The 21,090-nt window shown below is 42.7% G+C and overlaps 2 protein-coding genes across 2 annotated transcripts in view; one reads left to right on the forward strand and one right to left on the reverse strand.

Moving 5' to 3' along the window:
• The window catches only part of LOC146198960 (uncharacterized), a 119,003-nt gene extending 113,093 nt beyond the window's left edge, over positions 1-5,910 (reverse strand). Inside the window, exon 1 of the mRNA XM_084592011.1 lies at positions 5,633-5,910. Coding sequence (XP_084448137.1) covers positions 5,633-5,723 — 91 coding nt within the window. The 5' untranslated portion in view covers positions 5,724-5,910. The remainder of the gene's footprint in view (positions 1-5,632) is intronic.
• Positions 5,911-6,215: 305 nt separating this feature from the next.
• Snup (snurportin-1) lies at positions 6,216-20,744 on the forward strand. The gene is made up of 7 exons (XM_084594427.1): positions 6,216-6,581; positions 6,643-6,784; positions 8,152-8,256; positions 10,176-10,272; positions 13,376-13,473; positions 15,998-16,165; positions 19,984-20,744. The coding sequence occupies exons 1-7, from the start codon at positions 6,424-6,426 to the stop codon at positions 20,248-20,250; spliced, it is 1,035 nt and encodes a 344-aa protein (XP_084450553.1). The 5' UTR covers positions 6,216-6,423; the 3' UTR covers positions 20,251-20,744.
• Positions 20,745-21,090: the final 346 nt, after the last annotated feature.

The raw sequence follows: 21,090 nt of genomic DNA on the forward strand, positions 1-21,090 counted from the left end.
AAGCACACAAGATTTCCCTTAACCGAAATTGAAAGAGCGTGCCTCGATAACGTACGTAAACGCGTGCATTTCTTTATGGAATACTGCGTCGGTGTTAAGGGCATAAAGCTGTACCGCAATATCTGCGATATTGTTTTCCCAGAACCCTTGTACAGGACCTTATGCAGTGGGGACCCAGGCAGCGACATTTTAAAGAGAGAAGAAAATACAGATGCCGCCATGAGGCAAGACCGTTTTCTTCAACTTACATACCCGAACTTTACCAGTGAAGAAATTTTGAGAGGGAAAAGGTTTTCTTATTTATTATTTTTTTTTTTTTTACCATGATAAAAGCACTGCCTGAACTGCAAGAAACCGGAGAGACAATACATCACGTTTGTTTTGCTTTGTTGGGAAGGGTTTATTTTTAGGATGTACTGCGATAGACAATAGAGGTTTTTCCACTAGACGCGTGCGGCATTCGATATTTAAGCACAGATAATGAGGACGGTTACCATTTGACGCATTTATGCTTCGGGGCCACCACTGTGTATGACGACCTAGAATGGCAGGCTATCACTGTGACAGGTATGCAAGACCTGCTCGAATTTATTTTCGAGATAGTATGCAGTTGTTTATCGCCAAACAAAAAATGCCTGTAGAAACTCGCGACATGGCTCCCGAGGGTAGAGCCTTTGTTGTCGTTGCGAGAGTTTTAACTCCATGAAGCTAGGCTAACCCTGGCTGATCATGATGACCCTATATGTACTACTTAGCCATGTGCTCTTTATGTTGCGCCCCGCCGTGGTGGCGCAGTGGTTACGGCGCTCGACTACAGTTCCCAAGAACGCGGGATCGAATCCCGGCCTCGGCGGCCGCTTTTCGATGAAGGCGAAAAGCAAGGTGCCCGTGTGCTGTGCGATGTCGGTGCGCGTTAAAGAACCCCCAGGTGGTCGAAATTCCCGGAGCCCTCCACTACGGTGTCTCTCATAGAATGAGTCGCTTTGGGACCGCAAAACAAACAAACGAACAAACCAATTTTATTTCCACTGCAATCATTTTACATCACATTTTTGCATGTGACAATAACGTTTGAGCCATGCAGCGATCCGATAACCACAAATTATCGCCCCACCACGGTGGCTAAGGAGTTTGCTGACCCAGGACGCGAATTCGATCCCGACCGCGGCAGCAGCCTTTTTATGGGGTCAAAAAAGCAAGGCGCCCGTGTACTGTGCGATGTCTGTGCACGTTAAAGAACATCAGGCGATCGAAATTTCTGGAGACCTCCAGTACAGTGTCCCTCATAGCCTCAGCCGTTCTGAGAGACCCTATAAAACCAAGCCAATCACAAACTATTTCACGTGAATTCTGGTGACGTCACAATACTCTCGACAAACCCGGGTTTTCTCGAGCCAATGCTGACTACTACAATACGACGCCGGAAAGAAGCTCTTAACGCTATCGCGTTAAAATGAATTCGAGACAGGGGTTTTCCTACAGAGCTATCAATGGGTGAGTCACTGCATCACTGCTGGAAAACCAAGGATGATATACACACAAGCTAGGCAGTCCTGCATGTGTTCTACCTTCTTCTCCTAGGTAAAATTTTCATCTTTTTTTCAACTGAGGCTAATTTGATTTTTTTTTTTTTTTTCAGATATAGAGGCTGATCCCTGCATCATTGGTTCCTAAAGCGTATAAATACTATGCAGCTTGTACGGAAAACATCCATGCGATGTCTATACATATATCAGTTTCTCGGCGCCAAGCTCAAGAATATTGCATGACGAACGGCGAATACTACCTATAACTCGGATGCTAAAAGTGTCACTGAATAGCATTCTGATTTGGCCCGTGTTTGTTGTATGGCAGTCGGAACGCTACAGGTACCAGGACGTGAAAAAAAAAAAAAGAATACAAAAGAACGGCCTACTGCGATTCACTGCAACGTTTCGGCGAAGGCCGCTACACACGATGTTGTCGGACCAAGTGCTATCGCAGCGGTGACAGCACATATACTGGCGTAGTTCCAACGGTGTAAGTATTGTTCCTTTTGGCTTTCTTTATCTCCGTCTCCCTTCACCTTCCTTCCTTCTCTGTCCCGCCGACGTCTGGCACCTGGCGTTGAGAAGTGGCCCTACACCTCATGTTTGGCTTCTTTCCAAGCATTGAAAAAGGATTGCACAGAGGAACATGCGCACACGCCGATGAAATTGCACAACGATGCGAAAGAGGCCGCTACAAATTGCCGAAGGATATCGACAGGTGGTGGTTTTGCTTGTACCATGGTGTTTGTGCATCGGCAGGACGGCGCACGTCCCTCGTACATCCAGAACACATTTAAAGTATGGTTTCACTTTTAAACGGCATTACGGAAGCAATTCGCAGTGACCTCCAACGCAGCCGCTGGTTGACACTACACGTACGGGTAATGAGAAGAAACCCCGCACGTTTACCGAAACCACAGACGATTGCAACCGCACAGTAGATTTTATCTAAGGGGGGATTCGCTGTCGTGCGCTTAATTCCATGCCTACAATGCGACAGAGAAAAATGACAGAAAATGGAGTCGCGGATCTGTGTTAAAAAGAAATCCACGAAGGCACTGTCCAGTAGTGAAGAAAGCACTCTCACCTTAACGCCCCCTCCCTGGCAAAATAAAAAAAATTCTAAGACAAGTACAATGGATACTCCCGGGGTTACTGGCACGATAAAGGCATTCCAAGGACGCTTTAGACGCACAGCAAATGCACACTAAACGCTAAAGTGACGCTGTTAACTTCGGATGTTAAACCTGCGTATAACTTTTGTGCGCGGAACCAGCATATAATGCCCACATGCCTAAGGAAGAAAAATGGGGTACCACGCGCCATGGCACATTGCTTCGCTTCGAAGCTAACCGTATTGGAAGGTATAACAAGATAATCAGAACTTTGACGAAATGCGAGCCACGCGGATCTGCAAACATTTCGAACTTATTGAGAAAGAGAGCGACTCGAGTCACCACCTTCCACTCCGCGTCATGAGAGCCAACTGAACGGAAACCTATTGAAATCTAACGTTTGACGAAAACTGGTCGGGTAGCAGATTCATGTATTAAGAAAAGAGAACGCCGACCAAAGGTTGCTGTTAATAATACGAAGACTTCGTATTATTAACAACAACCTTTGGTAGGCGTCCTCTTTTTTTAACACATGAATGGAAGCCTACAGGTTCCATTCAAAAATTAGAGCACGCGTCTCGGCACCGTTTAGTTGTTTTCTTTTTCTTTTTTCGACGAACCTCTCTCCCCCTTCACCAACAAATAGAATGACCTGCTTTTAATTGCGACAAACCTTGCCACCCTACATAACGCCCAGTGAGAAACGCAACATCGATAGGCAAAACACGTGTGATGGTTATTAAATAAGGGTAGAGGTGGAGCCTCAGTTGACTCGGCTTGCGAACTGAGGCTCTCCTTCTACCCTTCTTCAGTGCTCTTTCACACCATAGATTCATACTGTGTACCCACCTCCTTTCTGACGAACTACCCTGGATCCTTAATGACAATTCTTTTCACACAATAACTGGAGGCGTCGCGCTTAGAAATAACGGAATGTCACTAACGAAGAAGCAACTCGGCCATGACTACCATGGCAATTGGGAATGATCGCCTGGCTTGTAAAATAGAGTTAATATGCGGTAACTTCATGCGTGCCCCTCAGAAAGATAGAAAAAAAAAAAAAAAAGACTTCCTTGGAAGGTGTAGGGAGAGAGCAGCGGCCGTCATTTTTATATTAATGCCAATACGTTTCACATAAGAAATAGAGGCATTGCGCCTAGAAGGAACAATGAATAACGAAGAAACGAACTCGATCGTGACTAATATGACAATTGGCAATTATCGCCCAGCTTACAAAATGAAACAATATGCGTTATTCATGTGTGTCCCTCAGAAATCTGAAGAAAAAAAAAAGCGACTTCTTTGGATCGTGATAGGAAGAGGGTAGAGACAGTCATATTTATTCAGAGCTCTTTCGGGCGTTTAGAACATAAAGGGACATGCGCTCTTGGCGCGGAAAGTTTCACGCGGCGCGTGGAAGCGGTCGCCACATTCGCAAATCCACTACATATGCTCTTAGCTAAGTGTTTTCAGTACACGAACGTTCTCGAATACCAACAAAACGAAAGTGAAAAAAAGAGAGGGCAAGATGGAGCACGTGGTGTAGTCTGCGCGGCCACGCGTTCTCCGATATCGGCCGCCTTTTGTGCGACGAGCGCGCCTCCACCAAGTCCCCACTAAAATTTACATTAGCACAATAAGTACCAAAGACACGTGTCAGCTAACTGGCATCGAAACTTCTGCACCCTTTCTTCACTGAAAGAGCCCAGCTGAAGAAGGCTGGCTGCAACTATCGAAGCCAACTGTAACGTGCCGATTGGAATTCACTTGGTTTCAGTTATTTTCCAATTTCCGACAGGCTCCAACTTTTCTTTACCAGCGCAGCTCCACGTTGCCGCACAAGAAAAAAAAAAGAACAATGTTCTGAATAATGTAAGTGAACATAGCGTTGCACGTGAATATCGCAAGTTTCATACGAAGGAATCGGTCGATTGCGCGATACCACACCTTGAAGCAATGTTTATAAACAGTGGTTAACATCCACCAAGGTTTGACCCTTCGTCCGCTGGTTTAAATAAAATGTTCTACTCTCTCTCTCTCTCGGTAAACTCGCTCGGAATTAAAAAAAAAAGCGAAAGAACAAATCAATATGTTACATTTTTGTCCATGTTCGTTCCTGTTTTTATTTCCATTTTATACATATCTTATTATTATTTTCCTCGTGTTCAAGGGTCGGGCTATAAAAATGTTCTCGATTCTTCCGTACCGGACAACTGAGTTGAACTTTGCTCTAACGGAAACGTACGCACGAAAAAAAAAAAAAAAAATCAAACCGGTAAATAAAACGCCAGGTTCCCATACGCTTACGGTTAGGTCATAACAGAAAATTAGGTTAGGTCATAAGAGAACAGATTCACTCGATCGACCTGCACCCCTCCTGCGGCTAGCGTGCTCACAGGTGAATATCGCTGTGCCGTTCGCCTGTGCACTGCACATCGACACAGTAAAAGTTCATTCACTCCCCGCCTTTTACGTAGCATATCCCCTAATTTCAAATATTTTATTTTTACCCCTGCAACTACACACACGCACACCCGGCAGGAGTTCATGAAACCATGTTATGTAACTTGTTAGATATGGTCGTAAACCACGCGGAGTCCGGCTATCAGCACTGCATGCATGCATGCGCGGAGATCGTTCGCTAAACAGCGATAATAACCATATCAGCGAGTCGAAAAATACATAACGGGGCTACTTATATATACCATTGCATCGGTGTCACGATCAAGGAAAATTGCTCTGCTCCCAAGGAGCAGGCACCGGTCCGGAGCCGGTACGGAGGATGACGGATAATCATGCCGTGCTCGGAAGTCACTCACCCCTCCGACAAAATCGAAGATACGGACGCGCTCGCCTCCAACGCTGCGCTTCTCTCCGCGTCCGCATGCGCGTAAGCAGCAAGCGCATAGAGTGAGGCCGCTGCTTCCATTCAATGCACGGCGGCTCCGTTACCGAAGCAGCAAACCGGCAAGAATCGTGCACACTCACCCAATCCTAGATATGAGCGCATATTGTAATCCACCCGAGGAGGCATCGGCGGCTTTTTGCCGAAGCCGAGGTGCTTGAGTATCTTGGCCATCGCCCGTTGTTGAAAAAAATATATATATGTGTAAGGAGACCGGGTAGACCACTCGGCTTGGAACAGGGGTTCTCACGACGCGCGCACAGCCATCGGACACAATCCGTGAGGAGCACGGAGCAGCCTAGCGCGATGCCCGGCGTACCCTTCCAATTAAAAACACGACGGGATGCACTTGACAGGTCGAGCACACTCGTCCAGAAACAGGCACGGATCCGTTGCTTCTTGTTTTGGCCGTTAGGAGCGTGAGCAGCGAGAGTTTAGTTGCACTAAATCCCATAAGATGTCGCATCAAACAAAGTCAGTATCATCATCAATATTTTATTTAAGGTTTGTATCACCGCGGTTTGTACATGAAACATTATAGCTCTTCTAATTTGTGAAACAAAATTAACTTCAAACTTTTGAATACATTTGAATGTTTTGAAGTTATACTTTTGAATAATATTTGATTTCTTTATCACTGAAGCAGCAAAGGCTTTCTTTCATTTCTCTACGCGACAGGCAAGACACAAGTTTCCCTTCAGCTTCAGGCGCTCGATAAGATTTGAGTGGATTGGAGAATCTATTTGTATGTGTTTAATGTGATGGCGGCATGGATGGCGGCTCCCACTTTCGATATTTTAGCCGTGATTTTAGCGCACTGAGGATTTTGCAGTCTTCCACATCCCGTTGAAACGTTTTAAGCGGTGCCTGTGTTATGGAAGGCTTACTAGACAGCTTGTCAACAGGTCTGCGCGTCACTATCGACGAAAACAGCGCTGTAACCCCACATCCTAGGTTTTCCTCGTACAAATCGAAGTACAGCGCGTCATCGCAAGAGGAGCGGAGACGCCAGTTTTTTGAGAACCAGAAGAAGTGAGTTCGATTCATCTGCTTATGTGTGTAACCACTCAATTCGATCATTTGTCATCCCTAGGAAACGGTTCGACTTCATCCAACATGCTCGTCGATTGGCGGTTGGGACCGACGATTCAGGCGTCTCCAAAAACGATGATGAAAAAATGGACTGCACTGTCTCTAGACCCCGAAGCAGTGCACAAAGGATCTACAAAAACAGGGTATGTTCTCTGCTGTTGTCAGTAGATTTGTGTAACTAGTTTTTACACGCGATCTGTACGCGATCGTCTGGTGTAATTCGCAAATATAGTCATATGAGCGCACTATTCATAAAAGCTCTTTGAATGCTTGCTTGTTCTGCTAGGCAGAAGATCGGTTTGTAAAAGAGCGCAGCTGTGACAATGTTGGTCCGAAGTACAGTTCTTTATTTCTATATTCACAATGTCAAGCGTGTTTTATTTCGGAACTCACACGGACAAGCATTGCAATTTATGTAAGTGATGAGAAAGGCCGCATGATTTTAAGCCGATTCTTAAGAAAAGAAAAAAAAAAAAAACGCGTGTTGTACCTTGCATGGGGCACCAGAAGTGAACCTAAAAAGATTTCTCCCAGTGGGTGCCATCCATACCTTTATTAACCAAGGACACTTCTCATTTAGTCTGAGATTTGAAAAAAAAATTATATATATGACTGCAACTTTGTAACCAGAGCCTTGCTTGACATAATTTCAATATTGAAGCTGCCATCCTTTAAAGCATCTCTCTTAACTAACAGGACTTGTTGCCGTTTTGACAGACAGAACTAAAATGATCCCAAAGGACACATCAGTGAGGTTTCACTGCTCACATGGTTTTCTGAAATTTTCTAAAACATTGAGTCTGGAAAAAATAAAAATAAAAACCTAACAAAAGTAAAAAAAAAAGGCATTTGTTTTGTACTATAATCACAGAAAAATACTCAATTCATATGCAATTCTTTTGCTGAATATACTCTGTTCTTGACTATCTTAGTACCTAAGAACAATACTGTTTTCTGGTTATTACTCGCATTCAATAAATTCTTCAGATCAAAGCTGCCACTTAACAAGGCCTTCCCCTTCTCTTTCACATTTCTGGAATACTGTAAGGTATGTCTTTGCAAAAAGTAACCGAGCAGACATACTGGCAGTCGAAGCTGGCTTGTTGCCGAGTTGTGGCGTATCGGTTTCTGACAGTGGCTCCTGCTCCTCGGCTGTTAGGGTAAACTGCCTGGCAAAAGCCTATGCTCTCACAAGTGCATGCACATGTTAGTCGCATTTTTTCTTTACATCCAAAGAAAATGAGCCAGGCAGAGGAAGTTGTCAGCCAGGTTATACTCACAGCCAGGAAACAGCACCCAGCGCCGGGAACTAAAGCTCCGGGCTTGGCTGAGAGTTCACTAAAAAGTGTAGGTGCGCACTAGGTTTGGGTTGCCTGCTTTGTAACTATGTAATTTTAGCCCTTGAGGCACTGAAATAGTTGCCCCTTTACCCTTCATAAAAGACAGGTTTCACTTATTTTGCTCCATTCTCTGTTCACTAACAGGTGTTTTCCTATGTCTTCATTCCCAGCTGATGCTGTCAGAATGGCTCGTGGATGTACCAGAAGACTTTGCAGAAAATTGGATTATGGTTCCCTGTCCAGTTGCAAAGCGTTGCCTTGTTGTGTCATCTAAGGTCTGTATTCATCCATTGGATGCTAGAATCAGTATTAGTTATTTTGCACCAAAACTGTGGTTCTATATAGCCACTGTGCACAAAAGTCTGGCTAAGCAAAAGCATACCTTTCTTGAACGTCCCGCCCCAATGCATAGCACAAGGGACCTGTGTCATTGCTTTTCAGCCACACATATCAGAGAAGCAGTGTGTGCTGTCCTCTTTCCTTGTCCTTCTGAGCTGCGAGCAGCTTTTAATTCAAGCTTGTCAGTTCTGAACCTGTCAACCGTATGGTGGCTTATGGGTGTACAGGGTTGCCATGCGAGATCCTCCTGCCACCTGCCATATCTGCTAGTGAGTAAGATCTAAGCCACAGTGGCTCATGGTTAGGACACTAAGCTACTGAACTTGGAGGCCCGAGTTCGATCCTGGCCGCACAGCTGTATTTTGGTAGAGGTGAAATGCTCGGCACTTGGTGTCTGTGCGATACAAGTGCACATTAAAGAACACCAGATGTTCGAAATTATACAGAACCCTACACTACGCCTTATAACCCTAATTCTATTGGGATATTAAATTCCATAAGTCGAAAGTCATGTATAGCAGTGCTCTCCCACATATATGGGAAGATACAGGTGAGCACAAACACTTTATGCATTTAGAAACAAACTAGACTTTAAAAGACATACTCTGTGAAATGTTTGACATAAAACAAACTATGGGCTTGTGAATGAGAATGAAAGTTGTTTAGACTGAATGTGAAAGTCTAGTTTTTTTTTATAGTCTGAACCGAAGTGAGTGTTTGTTTGACTGATCATATTAGCGGCTCCCTTGGTGATGTGCTGTTATTTTTATCACTACAGTAGAACCCTGCTATAGTAAACTCGCATATAGTTCAAACTTGTATATAGTAAAGTGAAACTGAAGTCCCAGTTCATCTTCCATCGACGACTGTACATTTTCCCCCCTTTATAGTAAACACGTTTTTAGCAAGAATCTGATATAGTAAAGTACGTCTGGCCATGACGACGACTTCCCACGAAATGACATCGACGCACGCGCACTACTTAAAATTTCGAAGCAGTTGTTTTTAAAAAAAAAAAACGAAAAAAAAAACACTAGTTCTAAGTGGCTTTACCACTATGCTTAGTAGCACTGAGGAGAAGCCAACTTTACATACGCCTTAGAGCCATGAGAAAAAACATGCAGCACGTAGGAAAAAAAATAATGCTGTCTACAGACATAAAAAGAAGGCGGCGTGGACCATTCAGAAAGTAAGATAAAGTAAAAGTACAGTGAGAAATAGGGCAAAGAAGAAATGGCCGAAATTCGCATCCCTGCTCAGCATGAAGCAGCGGTGAAAATCAGTGGAGGCGCGGCATGTGCGGTTTTGCAGCGCTTGACTGCCGCGTGCATTTCTCATCTATTCTCTCTTAAATGACAGAAACAGTGGAAGATGACGGCATGTTCATGCAAAGCTTTGGTTTTCACATGAAATCAATCTTGGTTTTATTCATAGTCATGTTGCCCTCATGCTTTAGTGGTACTTCCACAAGATGTTAACAAAAACCTTATAAATGAAAAAATTGCATGAAGCGATCATAGGAGAGAGATGGAAGGTATTTTAGAGTGTTCTTTTTTTCCATAAAGCAACAAGACATGTTAATTTAATTACAAGGCAGCATCTTAGAACTTTGTCATTCCTACCACTGATATAAGTAAAGACCCTGATATATTAAAGATTCTTGCCGGTCCCAGTGACATTATTATAAAGGGGTTCTACTGTACTTTTATTTCATCGTCCTGACATTCTCCTCGAGTGTCTCCAAGTTGGAAAAGCAGCATTTCTAGTATTGGTCTTGTACCCTGTATGGTTCAGAAGGTGTGTATGGCACTGTTTTCTCATTAGCTTTCTGTCTTTCTTGTCTTCCTGCTTTAAGGGATCTACAAGGTCTTATGCAAGGAATGGCTACCGAATAGCCAACTTTCTTTCCCCTTTGCCTGGAGGAAGCAAAGCTGCAGATGGGAAATACTCAGGTTAGTGCAATAAATGCCTTTCTAAAGTTGTGTTTGGGACTTCTGACAGAACTTCTGCGCTGCATTTTTCGTCGAATTGATGTTGTGGACCACATGAACAGGGTCCATTAGTTGAATATATCTATAAATATCTGTGAAAAAAAATATTTTCACAGTTGTCCAGAACTTCTCTGTTGTAAAGTTGCTTGGACCAGCAAAAATTCTTACTATGTATCATTTATTTAGTGATCGCGTGGGTCTAAGGTTTTTGTTTGTTACTTGTCTACTTACTGAACGCATAGTTTAGGTTTTTACAAGTAACACTCAGAAGTACCTTCGATCGACCTGTTATCTTCCCTTGATTATATATGATAATTACTTATTTTCATTTATGTTATCATATTTCCAGTGTCATTATCACCTTGTGGAGGTACTGCATATCCATGAGTACAACGCAGCTATGAATGTAACGCGAGTTTCATTTTATGTGAAAATAGAAGCTTTTGAAAATATGGCGCCTCCTTCCACGGACTGCATGTCATTTAGTTGGCAGCAGTTAGGGTAAGCACAATAAAATCGAGTGCAGCTGGTTTGCCCACACAGTGTCATCATGTCTCCGCTTGTTACCGCTGTTGCTTCTTGCTTCATACTGCCTTGTGGTGTAAAAGTTCTTCCTCCCTTTTTCTTTTTTTAAGGCGGAAGCCTTTCTATGCTCATGGAACGAAATCCTGTGCGTGGGAGTTGTGTGCAAGATTTGTGTGCGAGATCTGTCATATTCCGCGAGATATGTTCTTGTCTAGCATTCCTGCTGTCTACAACCCCACACTTAACGCGTGCCAAGGAACGCCATGCGACAGGAGCGATTCTGTACTGTCAAGCTTGCACCGTCAAGTACTTGTGGTCAAACGTTGTGGTCAAACGTGTTTCTAAACTGTGCTTGCCAGCTGGATTGCACGATCGTCGGCACGCAGAAAAAGTGCACGAACAGTAGGTGGTAGGCCTTGCATAAAAGAAATTTGTTGCCAGCTGTTGCAAGAGCCGCTTTGCTTCTGTGTATTGAAAAATGGAAGTGCAGCATTGCGCTGCACGTCATTGTATTGATCCACAACACAGCCGACTGTTGCCCGCGAGCCCAGCAAATGCACTAATGAAGAATGTGAACAGACATCAGTGCTCCTGCCCCACCTACCCTTTTCAGTTCCCATGATGCGTTGTCTGCTCAGAAGCGGCTTCTAGCTGTTAAGACGTAGCTGCAGCACGTGAGCATTCCAGTGGAGTATTCATGGAGACTGCTGTCGCCCTTTACAGTTTGTCTCTAACAATGTCGTTTTAGACTGTTTCAGATATTAAAAACATGTCTGAAACAAATGCCTTGAAGGCAGGTTGCATTGATGCAATCCGTTGATGATTCCTTAGAGTGCACCAGCTCGCGCACTTGCTCGCGGTATAGCTTTTTTTTTTTTTGTGCATGGATGGAATTGCATCAACACTAGCAATAAAATTCACGCCATGTGTGAGCACGTGGTGTATCATTGTAAATTTTTCTCAAACCTAAGGCCGTCTGGCATTATTGTGAAAGCACGCTTCGAGCAACTTTGGATAGACTATCACTCTTGTGAACGAAACAGAGCATCAAAACTTTTCACGAGCAACTTTAACGAGCTGCGAACACTGAAAGCTCAGGCCAGTCAAGTGTGTTGGTTTGCTGAAAGGGAACTGTTACTGGCAAAACCACTGCAATGTTTATGCAGCAGTTATGAATTCATTGTGGGGCTGCATATGGCAGAACCAATATGTGGGCACTAAGCACATTGAATTTCACCAAGTAAAGAGCATTTGGCTGGAATTCCTCTGCTAGCACTGCTCTCCTGGCGTTTGCAAACCAATTTGTAAAGGATGGCGCTACAGACATTTATGCCTTAGCTGCCACTACCCGTGCGCGAGAGCTCTCTTGTCGGGCTTCGTCAAAAATGCACCATTTCTTACTCTTTCGGAATAAGGAAAGAAACAGCACAAGAAATATCTCTTGTGTTTAAGTGCCAGGGATGCGATTCTTGCATTTTGTGCAGATTTTTTTCATGTATTAGTTTATTTTGCACCTTGAAGCTTTTAAGAGGGCTCTAAAGATGAAATGTGGGTGTTGGATTGATGAATATTGTGGGGGGAGGAAGTTCGGGTTCCGTTTTGTATTACAGTTAGTAGTATGCGCCTCTGTTGTGTTTCTCTCTTCTTGTTTGCGTTTGTTGCACCGCAGTTCTGGGTAGGATTGATGATTTTTTTTTCTTTTACTGTAGCCACAGTAGAAACATGAACTTGTTAGCTTCAATTGCCAAAATTTTGCTGCAGCCTACCTTTTTATATGCTGCAAAGCAAAATTGTGCTTTGAAACATTTTGTTCTCTTACGAAAGCAAGGATATCAGCTGCAAAATGTCTTTTCCTGCAACAAAAAGTTCCTGCTACAAATTGTATTTATTTCTGCTGCAAAAGCTTCTGCAAGAGACCTGTTGTATCAGTTCCACTACTGTAGTTCAAAGCCTAGCACTGTTTTCTTCATAAACTCACCTTATTTGCATAAAGAATACAAACGTGATTCTCGGAAGCTATCAAAAACTGTGATGGCTTTTATTATTGTTGGTTTGCACAGCTTTTATGAAGCAGGCAAGGGCTCGACGTAAATAGCCTTTTTATTACAAATTGTCAGCAACAATTCTGCTTAAATATTTGCACTACAATTTCTCGATAGTCTCGTGCTATTTGTAAAAAATGTCCTAGCAAAAAAGAAATTCACAAACACATAATGGATGACAGTTGGGTACTATGTAGAAAAGTCGCAGGTTATTGATGGGTTGATCTTGGAATAATGCATAAGCAGGGCTTATTGTCACTGCATACGTTGCCACACACTTTCTCACATTGTTTGATTTTTTACTCTTGATTGCTTGTTACGCATGACAATGAGGTAGCATAGAGTTTCGTTGTGTGGCCTTATACAACATCACATACTGCACATTGTATTGAGACTACACTTGTTATTTAAGAGTTTACTATGGTTTCACTTGCTCCCACAGATGCCCTTGTATGTTTTGGTCTCTACAGGAAGCTGTTTTCTTTTTTTCTTGCCAGATTTTTGTCTGCTTGATTGTGTCGTTTCGGATGTACATCGGACATACTACATACTGGATGTCATGTGCTGGAAGTCACACCCTGTCTTCGACAGCGAGGTAGGTGTTTTCTTAAAGCCTTGGTACTGTGCTCCTCAGCATGTGTAGAAGGAGACACAGAGGCTTTGTTTTACCAATGTTATATATACACATCTGATTATCTTACTGTCTGAATGAATAATTGTTCAGTGCTTTCTGTCATTGTTGCATTTGATTTCTGGGCTGCATGCCTTACCCACCTATTGTAGCACTCGTGAAAAATTCCTTTTAATGTTTTCTGATACCAAAGCTTGTGGTAGCGCTTTCAGTTGTAAGTTCGTTCAGATGTCAGAGCAGTGTCAGGTGAATAACAAGCACCTAGATGGCAAGTCGACCAAATTGTACATCAGTCTGCTTGAGAAGGAAGTGTAAGCCAGGATGACCACTTTGGACAAGTAGGGTGTTGCAGTAATAAGATAATAGGACATCAAAGGTTCTGCTCAGGCCTGACTTCATCTCATCTGCCAGTGCAATGTTGAAAATGTAAATCGTGTCAGCCTATTTTTCATGAGACAATCATTTTGGCTAGATGGGGACCAATGGACATAAGAAATAACAAGAAAGGCTTAGGCAGGCCTTGATTACTTCGTACCAAAAATAACTACTGCGCTTACTCTAACTTCTTGCTGTTTTTTGGGAGGGGCTTAATTGGGCTTATGTTTTTACCAGTTGTGGCCTTGCAGTTCGTGCTTTGTTCTTCTTTTGCATGGTTTAAATGTATGAGTTTTCCAGTATAATAATCTGTATTTATGAAAAAGAGACTGTATTGTCTTTGATTGTATTACTGTTAGTACTTCTTTCTCGAGACATTAAGGAGCTGCTTTAACAGGGTGGATTCTGGCTGTTAAACCAAGCAGCAAGAAGCTGCTGCTTGTTTATCTGTATTGTCAAATTTGTGGAGTTTTTCTCCTGTCCAATATTACTTCAGCATCATCATCATAATCACCATCATCTCACATCATAATTAGTGCTGTTTATGATCACTTCAGAACAAAGACTGCCACTTGTCTTCACTTAACATTGCGTTAGCCATAATCAGGCTGTCAAAGCTAATTTCCTTATCTTTTCTGCCGACCTGTTTTCTGTTTTTATCAACCCGCCACAGTGGTGTAGCGGTTAGGGCACTCGACTTCTGTACCCAAGGATGCGGGGTTGATTCGTGGCTGCGGAGTCCACTGTTTAATGAAGGCAAAAAGGAAGGTGTCAGTGCGCATTAAAAGACCTCAGGTGGACGAAATTTCTGGACCCCTCCACTACGGTGTCTCTCATAGCCTGAGTCGCTTTGGGACGTTAAATGCCATGAAGCAAAGCATAAAGCAAAGTTTTCTGTATTTTCATTCTATTGGAATCCATTGGCATATGAAATGGAGTGATTTCGCCAATTATTTACTTATTCTTCAAGATGCCGCCTAGTGTATAAACATACAAGTACGGAAACTGAAGCTCAAGTCATTCTTTTGCATTCTCTCTTTTGGCCATATGATGCATTATTTAATGCGTACTCACTTAGCCTGTGTATCTTAAAATGATCCTTTGTGAAGTAGTGCAAACTAAAAGCATTGTACACATTTTGAAATGTTTTATTTTTCACAATCCTGCCTGTTCAAAAGTCACTGTGATTTATGGCATGGTGGAAGGGCTGCTAAACTTTTTTGAAGATGCAGATGGTAAAGTTCTCATTGCATTGTTCTTATTCAAATGAACAGTTAGAGGTAGTTCTTTACAATTAAACCTCAGTAATTTGAAATGACCTAACTTGAAATTCTGAATTATTTGAAGAATATCTTTGGTCCTATTGTTTGCAGTGTAAATATGACCAGACAATTCAAAGCTGTGGCCCACACTATCTCAGTTAATTCAAAGATCTGGAGCATTATGTGGGAATGCCCAGTCCTTATTTTACCTCAAACTAATGCTGATGCTCAGTGTGCCATATCGCCCCAGCCCGAAATTCCCAACACACACACAAAAAAAAGAAAACAAAAAAAAACTTTGCGGTATGACTTGTGAACCACCTAAGGCAGGACACATGGAGTTCCATGCTTGAACAAGAATGTGATTCATGTTCAAATCAGCTACACTTTATGGAATTGAAATTGTGCGCACTTTGCTGGCTAGATTGTGGTGGCATTCGCTCCCTTGGATGAACACTAGGGCTGCTTTTGATCCTTGCTGGCATTGTAATGTGCTGCAATAGCATTCTTAGGGAAACTGCAAAACAAACATTCTCACCATAAAGTTTTACCTAGCAGCAATGTTTTTGCATCATTGGCAGTCCCAATCACTTAGAATGACTGAGGTTTTAGTCTGTAATGGTCACTAATACATTCAGGTTGGCTTTAGGCTTTGTTATCTCTGCATTGCTTTGTTTAGTCCATTTCTGGATACATTTCCTTGCATCTTTTCTTTACATCACCCCGTTACTACGTTACTTATAATTTGCTGAAAGCCTTTTGCTTGCCTTCTGCGGCACAAACCAAGCAGCGTGTGAAATAACTGTGAAACGCCATTTCAAGGTGAAAAAATGGTTTTATTCAAATTGCAGGCAGAGTTTCGGTTCTACTGGCTTGATGAGAAGCTCGGCGAAGTCCCCCAACTCCAGCAGCACAGCGACAGTGACAGGCGCTACCGATTTGTTACACTGCCACAGCATCCATGCACATCTGAGGCCATTTCTGCTGTCATGAGCTCACCACTCCCTTTCAAGGATGAGGTACGGCACGGAGTTAGCTTTTGGAGACACCTCTCCTCATGCAAATGCTTGTCAAGAAACCTTCTGTGCTATTCTATTCCTGCTACTTCACTTAGCATGAAAATTCATCTCATTGGCCCACATTCATCCTGACTGATCAGTGAGTGACATACTGTTTTTCATGGATAAGTCCCATACTATATACCAGCGAGTTGCCATTTTAGGCCACTGCATTCCGAATACAAATACATATGTCATGCAGTTAGGTTGTATCCCATTATAGACTTACTTCACAGGATACAAAAACAAAGCGTGGCATGGTTGGTTGGTTTGTGGGGTTTAACGTCCAAAGCAACTAAGGCTATGAGAGACGCCGTAGTGGAGGACTCCGGAAATTTCGACCACCTGGGGTTCTTTAACGTGCACTGACATCGCACAGCACACGGCGCCTTGCTTTTCGCCTCCATCGAAAAGCTGCCGCCGAGGCCGGGATTCGATCCCGCGTCCTTGGGAACAGTAGTCGAGCGCCGTAACCACTGCGCCACCCCGGCGGGGTGATAGAGATGTACTATGCTGCTTGATTAACCATGAAACCCGTAAGGTGATCATGTGAAATGAGCAGCAATATTATAAAATCCATGAATTGGCATATGACTAGCAAATAAAAATAATGCGACAGATAGTAAAGCTGCATTAATATTTTACTTCAGCAGACTGGACAAATGGTTGAAATTATCCGGAGCCTTTGACTTTGGCATCTCTCGTAAGCTCATTCGCATCGAGAAATTAAAATGCATAAGCCAACAAACCATAAACTAATCTATCTGAAATTCAAGCAAAAATTTTTAAAAAATTGGGAAAGTTTCGATATTCTGAAATTTGCAATTATAAGTTTCTCAAATTGAATATCAAAGAGCGCTGAATAAGGGTAGAGGGGGAGCCTCAGTTTGCAAGTTGAGCCAACGTTTACTTGTGGACTTGTCTTTGTCTCGGCAGCGATTCATCACTGGCGGGGGTTTAAATAGGCAAGAAGAAAGCTAGGGAAGGGGGAGAGGGAGAGGAAGCGAGAAGAAAGAAGCAGGTCAAGGAGTGAAAAAATGTTTCTTGGGTGTGTATTTCTCGGCCTGGAACCAGTGCTCCCATGGCCTGCAAAAGAAAATAAAAAGTGGCAGCAGCAAGGAAAGCTCTTTATCAGGACCCTATGGAATGCCTGTCTCCTTTCAAGGAAGGCATGTCCCTATCGAAACTGCTTTAGGTGCTGACTCATCGGCCTTTCTGCATTTTTGTTTTGCAGGCCGCGGAGCACCAGTTCCAGGCTGAAAAATGCACACCCAAGGAACATTTTTTTACTCCTGGACTTACTTCTTACCCCCCCCCCCCTCCTCCCCCTCCCCCAACTTTTCTTTTTCAGTAGCAAAAACATAAACCCCTGCCAGTGATGATAGCGCTGCCCAGACGCTGCCCAGACAAAGACAAAGCGTTGACTCTGCTTACAAACTGAGGCTCCCCCTCTACTCCTTGTTCAGTATCTTCCATACTGTGTAGCCATCTTCTTTCTATTGTTCTACCCTGGATCAAATTGAATACGAATCACGCAACTAATGTACTATTGAATTGTTAGTTAAAATTTCAATACCTATGTGATATAAATGTCAAGCAATACAGTGTTGAGGTAGCTTTGAAGGTCGCAAACTGTGACTTCTGTGTTGATAGTGGAATCGTGAACTCTTTTGGGCTCATTGATTTCAGTCACTCTAGCCACTTACCATCTGCTCGCTGTTCACACAGAGGAAAGCAAAATTAAAAATTAGGCATAAATAAACACACTGTGTGTTTTGACAGGTGTCCTGACAGCTTATGTCACTCAGGGGCTTTGTTATTTATTTATTTATTGTTTCCTCAAGGGTCCACAGGGGACATTACATGAGGGGTGGGCAAACAAAAAGTTAATACGAACACAGATGGTCTTCAATGGCGGTTTTGAATAGAACACGATTGATGATGGCCGCCACTTCGGATGGAAGGTCATTCCAGTCATTGGCTGTTCGAAGAAAAAATGACATTTTATATGTTTCGGTGCGGGCCCGTTCAGGGTAGACGGCGTTAGGGTGACTATGACGAGAAAAGCGATGAGCGCGTGTTATCGGGGCAGTTTCATGATCGGAAGTGTGATAAAATTTATGATACAGCGAAAGACGGGCGATTTTACGCCGACAGGCCAGTGTTGGGAGATTAAGCTGAGATTTTAGTGCTGTAACGCTAGTATAGCGAGAGTAGTCTGAGCAAATGAATCTGGCGGCGCGGTTTTGGACTGCTTCGAGCGTGGTGATTAGGTTAGTATAGTGGGGATCATATGCAGCACATGCGTAATCAAGTTTAGGACGTATGAAAGTTATGTAAGCAAGAAGCTTAATGGGAGGGGGAGCTAGTGATAGGTTACGGCGCAAATACCCTAGAACTTGATTGGCTGAATTGGTGATGTGGTGAATATGATGCGACCAGGTTAAATCTTTACTTAAATGGATACCAAGATACTTGTATGAGTCAACGGATGAAATAGGATTGTTGATAATTGTATAAGTATTTTCACGGTGGTTGCGCCGGCGATGGAAAGAAATAAGTGACGTTTTACTGCTATTTAGGGACATGAGCCAAGTACTACGCCATTCTTCGACGCGTGCGAGATCTTCTTGAAGAATGGTGGCGTCGGAGGAATTATGTATTGGGCGGTAGATGACGCAATCATCCGCAAAGAGTCGGACATTAGATCTGATGTTAGAGGGTAAATCATTTATGTAGATAAGGAACAGAAGAGGGCCTAAAACGGTCCCCTGAGGGACGCCAGACAAGACAGGGGAGAGGGATGACGAGTGTGAGTTGAGCCCATAACCTGTAACCTACTGGTATATTTTTGCATTTTTAAAATGGTCACCCATATTATCAGGTTGTGAACCTAATGAAAGAAATATTGCACGCTACATTTATAGCCATATCTGGAAAGAAATGAACCGCTATGTTTTTGTAACACTGAAAGTATATCTTCTTATTCACATGGCACCGCACTAGGTGTATTTATTGTCCTCTGCTGTTCTGTGTATCTTGCATCTTTTCTTTTCTCTTCCTATTGCTTCAGCCTTGCGTGTTCATACATGTGCTATTTGTTGCCTGTAGCCTTCTTTTTATCCTCATTCGAAGGAAGATTGTATTGATATGTAAACTGCTTGCAACAGATATTGTTGCTTGTGTTTCAGCATAAATCTTTGACTCATTTTGATTTTCATATATGTATTGTGAAACTGTTTTGACTCTGGCTACTTAAAGCATATTGGAAGTGCATGGTACATATCTATGTTAACAGGTTGCATAGTTTACAGTTCGTACAGTTTACAGTTTGACTGTCATTGATTAGAAGAAAAAATCTATTACGGATGAATAAATATCTTTATGGAATGGCTTTTCAGTGCACTGTTAGTTGTGCATCTTCTGTGGAATGAGGGAAGATAATTTTTCTAGACTGCATTTTGCATTTTTTTTCTATATTTAATAAGACTTGTTCAGAGGTAATGGTTTCTAAGCATGAAGTGTTTGAAGTGTTGTAATAATTTAGTTTTCTTTCATGTGAAAACCTTTTCTGATAGAAAGCCGTGTGAGGATGGCCATTACAGGTAACTTGTGTGTGCATAGAAATTTTCCCTGAATGCTGGTTGTTTGCAGATATTGGATGGGAAAAACGAACACATCACTTGGATTGAATTTAGCGTGGCTGGTTGCATAATTGCAAGTATGTTATGTTATTGCTTTAACCAAAGTGTTTCTCCATTGATTTGTTTATTTGACAGTTGGACGGCCTGCTATTCTACCACAAGAAAGGTCATTACTTTGAGGGTGTCTCACCTTTAGTTACATGGCTGAAGCCATACATGGTACCCGAAATCCTTGGTATCCCTGTTGGTCTGCACTACCTTGAGAAGCAGCCACCCAAGCACAAGGCTGGGCTCAAGGAGCAGCTGGAAACTAACAGATCTCGCACAAGAGACAAATTGAAAAAAGCGCAGCCAAGTACGGAGGAGTGCGAAAGTGAAACGAGCTCTGCAATGGATACATGACCTCTAGTCACAATGTTTTGAAGGTCATTGTGTTGCATGTCACTCGGTTTGCACTCGGTGTCATGGAATGCAGTCAAATGGAGCGCAAACCCTAAGAAAGAATTCTTTGCGTGCGTTGCCATGAATTTGTCGCCAGGAAAAATTGCAAAAATGTATGGTAACTGCTGTCCAGTGTAGTCTGTTATTACAGTATGTAGGCGACTACTTTTCATGTGTGGCTGCTGAAAAATAATTGTAATCAAATAGTGGAGCACACTATTTCCTCATTCTGGTAGTAACATGCTTGCTCCATTTGCCTGCACCCTTGGCATTGTATAAAATTTGTTTTATTTAGTGAAGCATGGCTATTAAAGAGCAAGTGCTGATTTTGATACACCATGGTTTCACTCATTGATGGAAGAATTCATCCAGTCTTTAAACATCTGTAAATACAACATTCTTGGAACATTTTACCATGTCATAAATGTCGCAGAAATAAAGAGCCTGTTGATGTCTGTTGATGTTTTTTTTTTTTTTTTATTTTTATGTCCGGACCTCTTCTTGATGGAGGTGGTATGAGCCTACTGTTTAATCAAGCTTCAGGAGGAATTTCTCGGGCCTTGTGTCTGGGGAAAGTTTGATGCTTTCTGGTGCAGCAAGAATTAATGTAGTCAAGGCCACCGATGGAGTAGATGCCATAGTGGCGGCATGTTCTGTGCCATAACTCATTGTTAATTTTGTTTTTGTTTTTTAGTAGTGCTCTTTATTGTCAGGGGCGAGCGGCCTTATCACTCTCACTTGAGAGGGGCTGCATTTTGCTGACATAATGGCAGCTGTGTGAAACTATTTTTACAATATTCG

The sequence above is a fragment of the Amblyomma maculatum genome, chromosome 2 (assembly GCF_055883805.1).
Source record: "Amblyomma maculatum isolate TAMU_Amacu chromosome 2, ASM5588380v1, whole genome shotgun sequence".
NCBI classification, from domain to species: domain Eukaryota; kingdom Metazoa; phylum Arthropoda; class Arachnida; order Ixodida; family Ixodidae; genus Amblyomma; species Amblyomma maculatum.

Bases quoted from the DNA above. Each gene is read 5' to 3' on its own strand.
- Snup (XM_084594427.1), top strand. From the start codon at position 6,424: ATGGAAGGCTTACTAGACAGCTTGTCAACAGGTCTGCGCGTCACTATC. The intron at 6,582-6,642 runs GTGAGTTCGATT...TGTCATCCCTAG, and splicing joins TTTTTTGAGAACCAGAAGAA to GAAACGGTTCGACTTCATCC. The intron at 13,474-15,997 runs GTAGGTGTTTTC...TTCAAATTGCAG, and splicing joins ACCCTGTCTTCGACAGCGAG to GCAGAGTTTCGGTTCTACTG.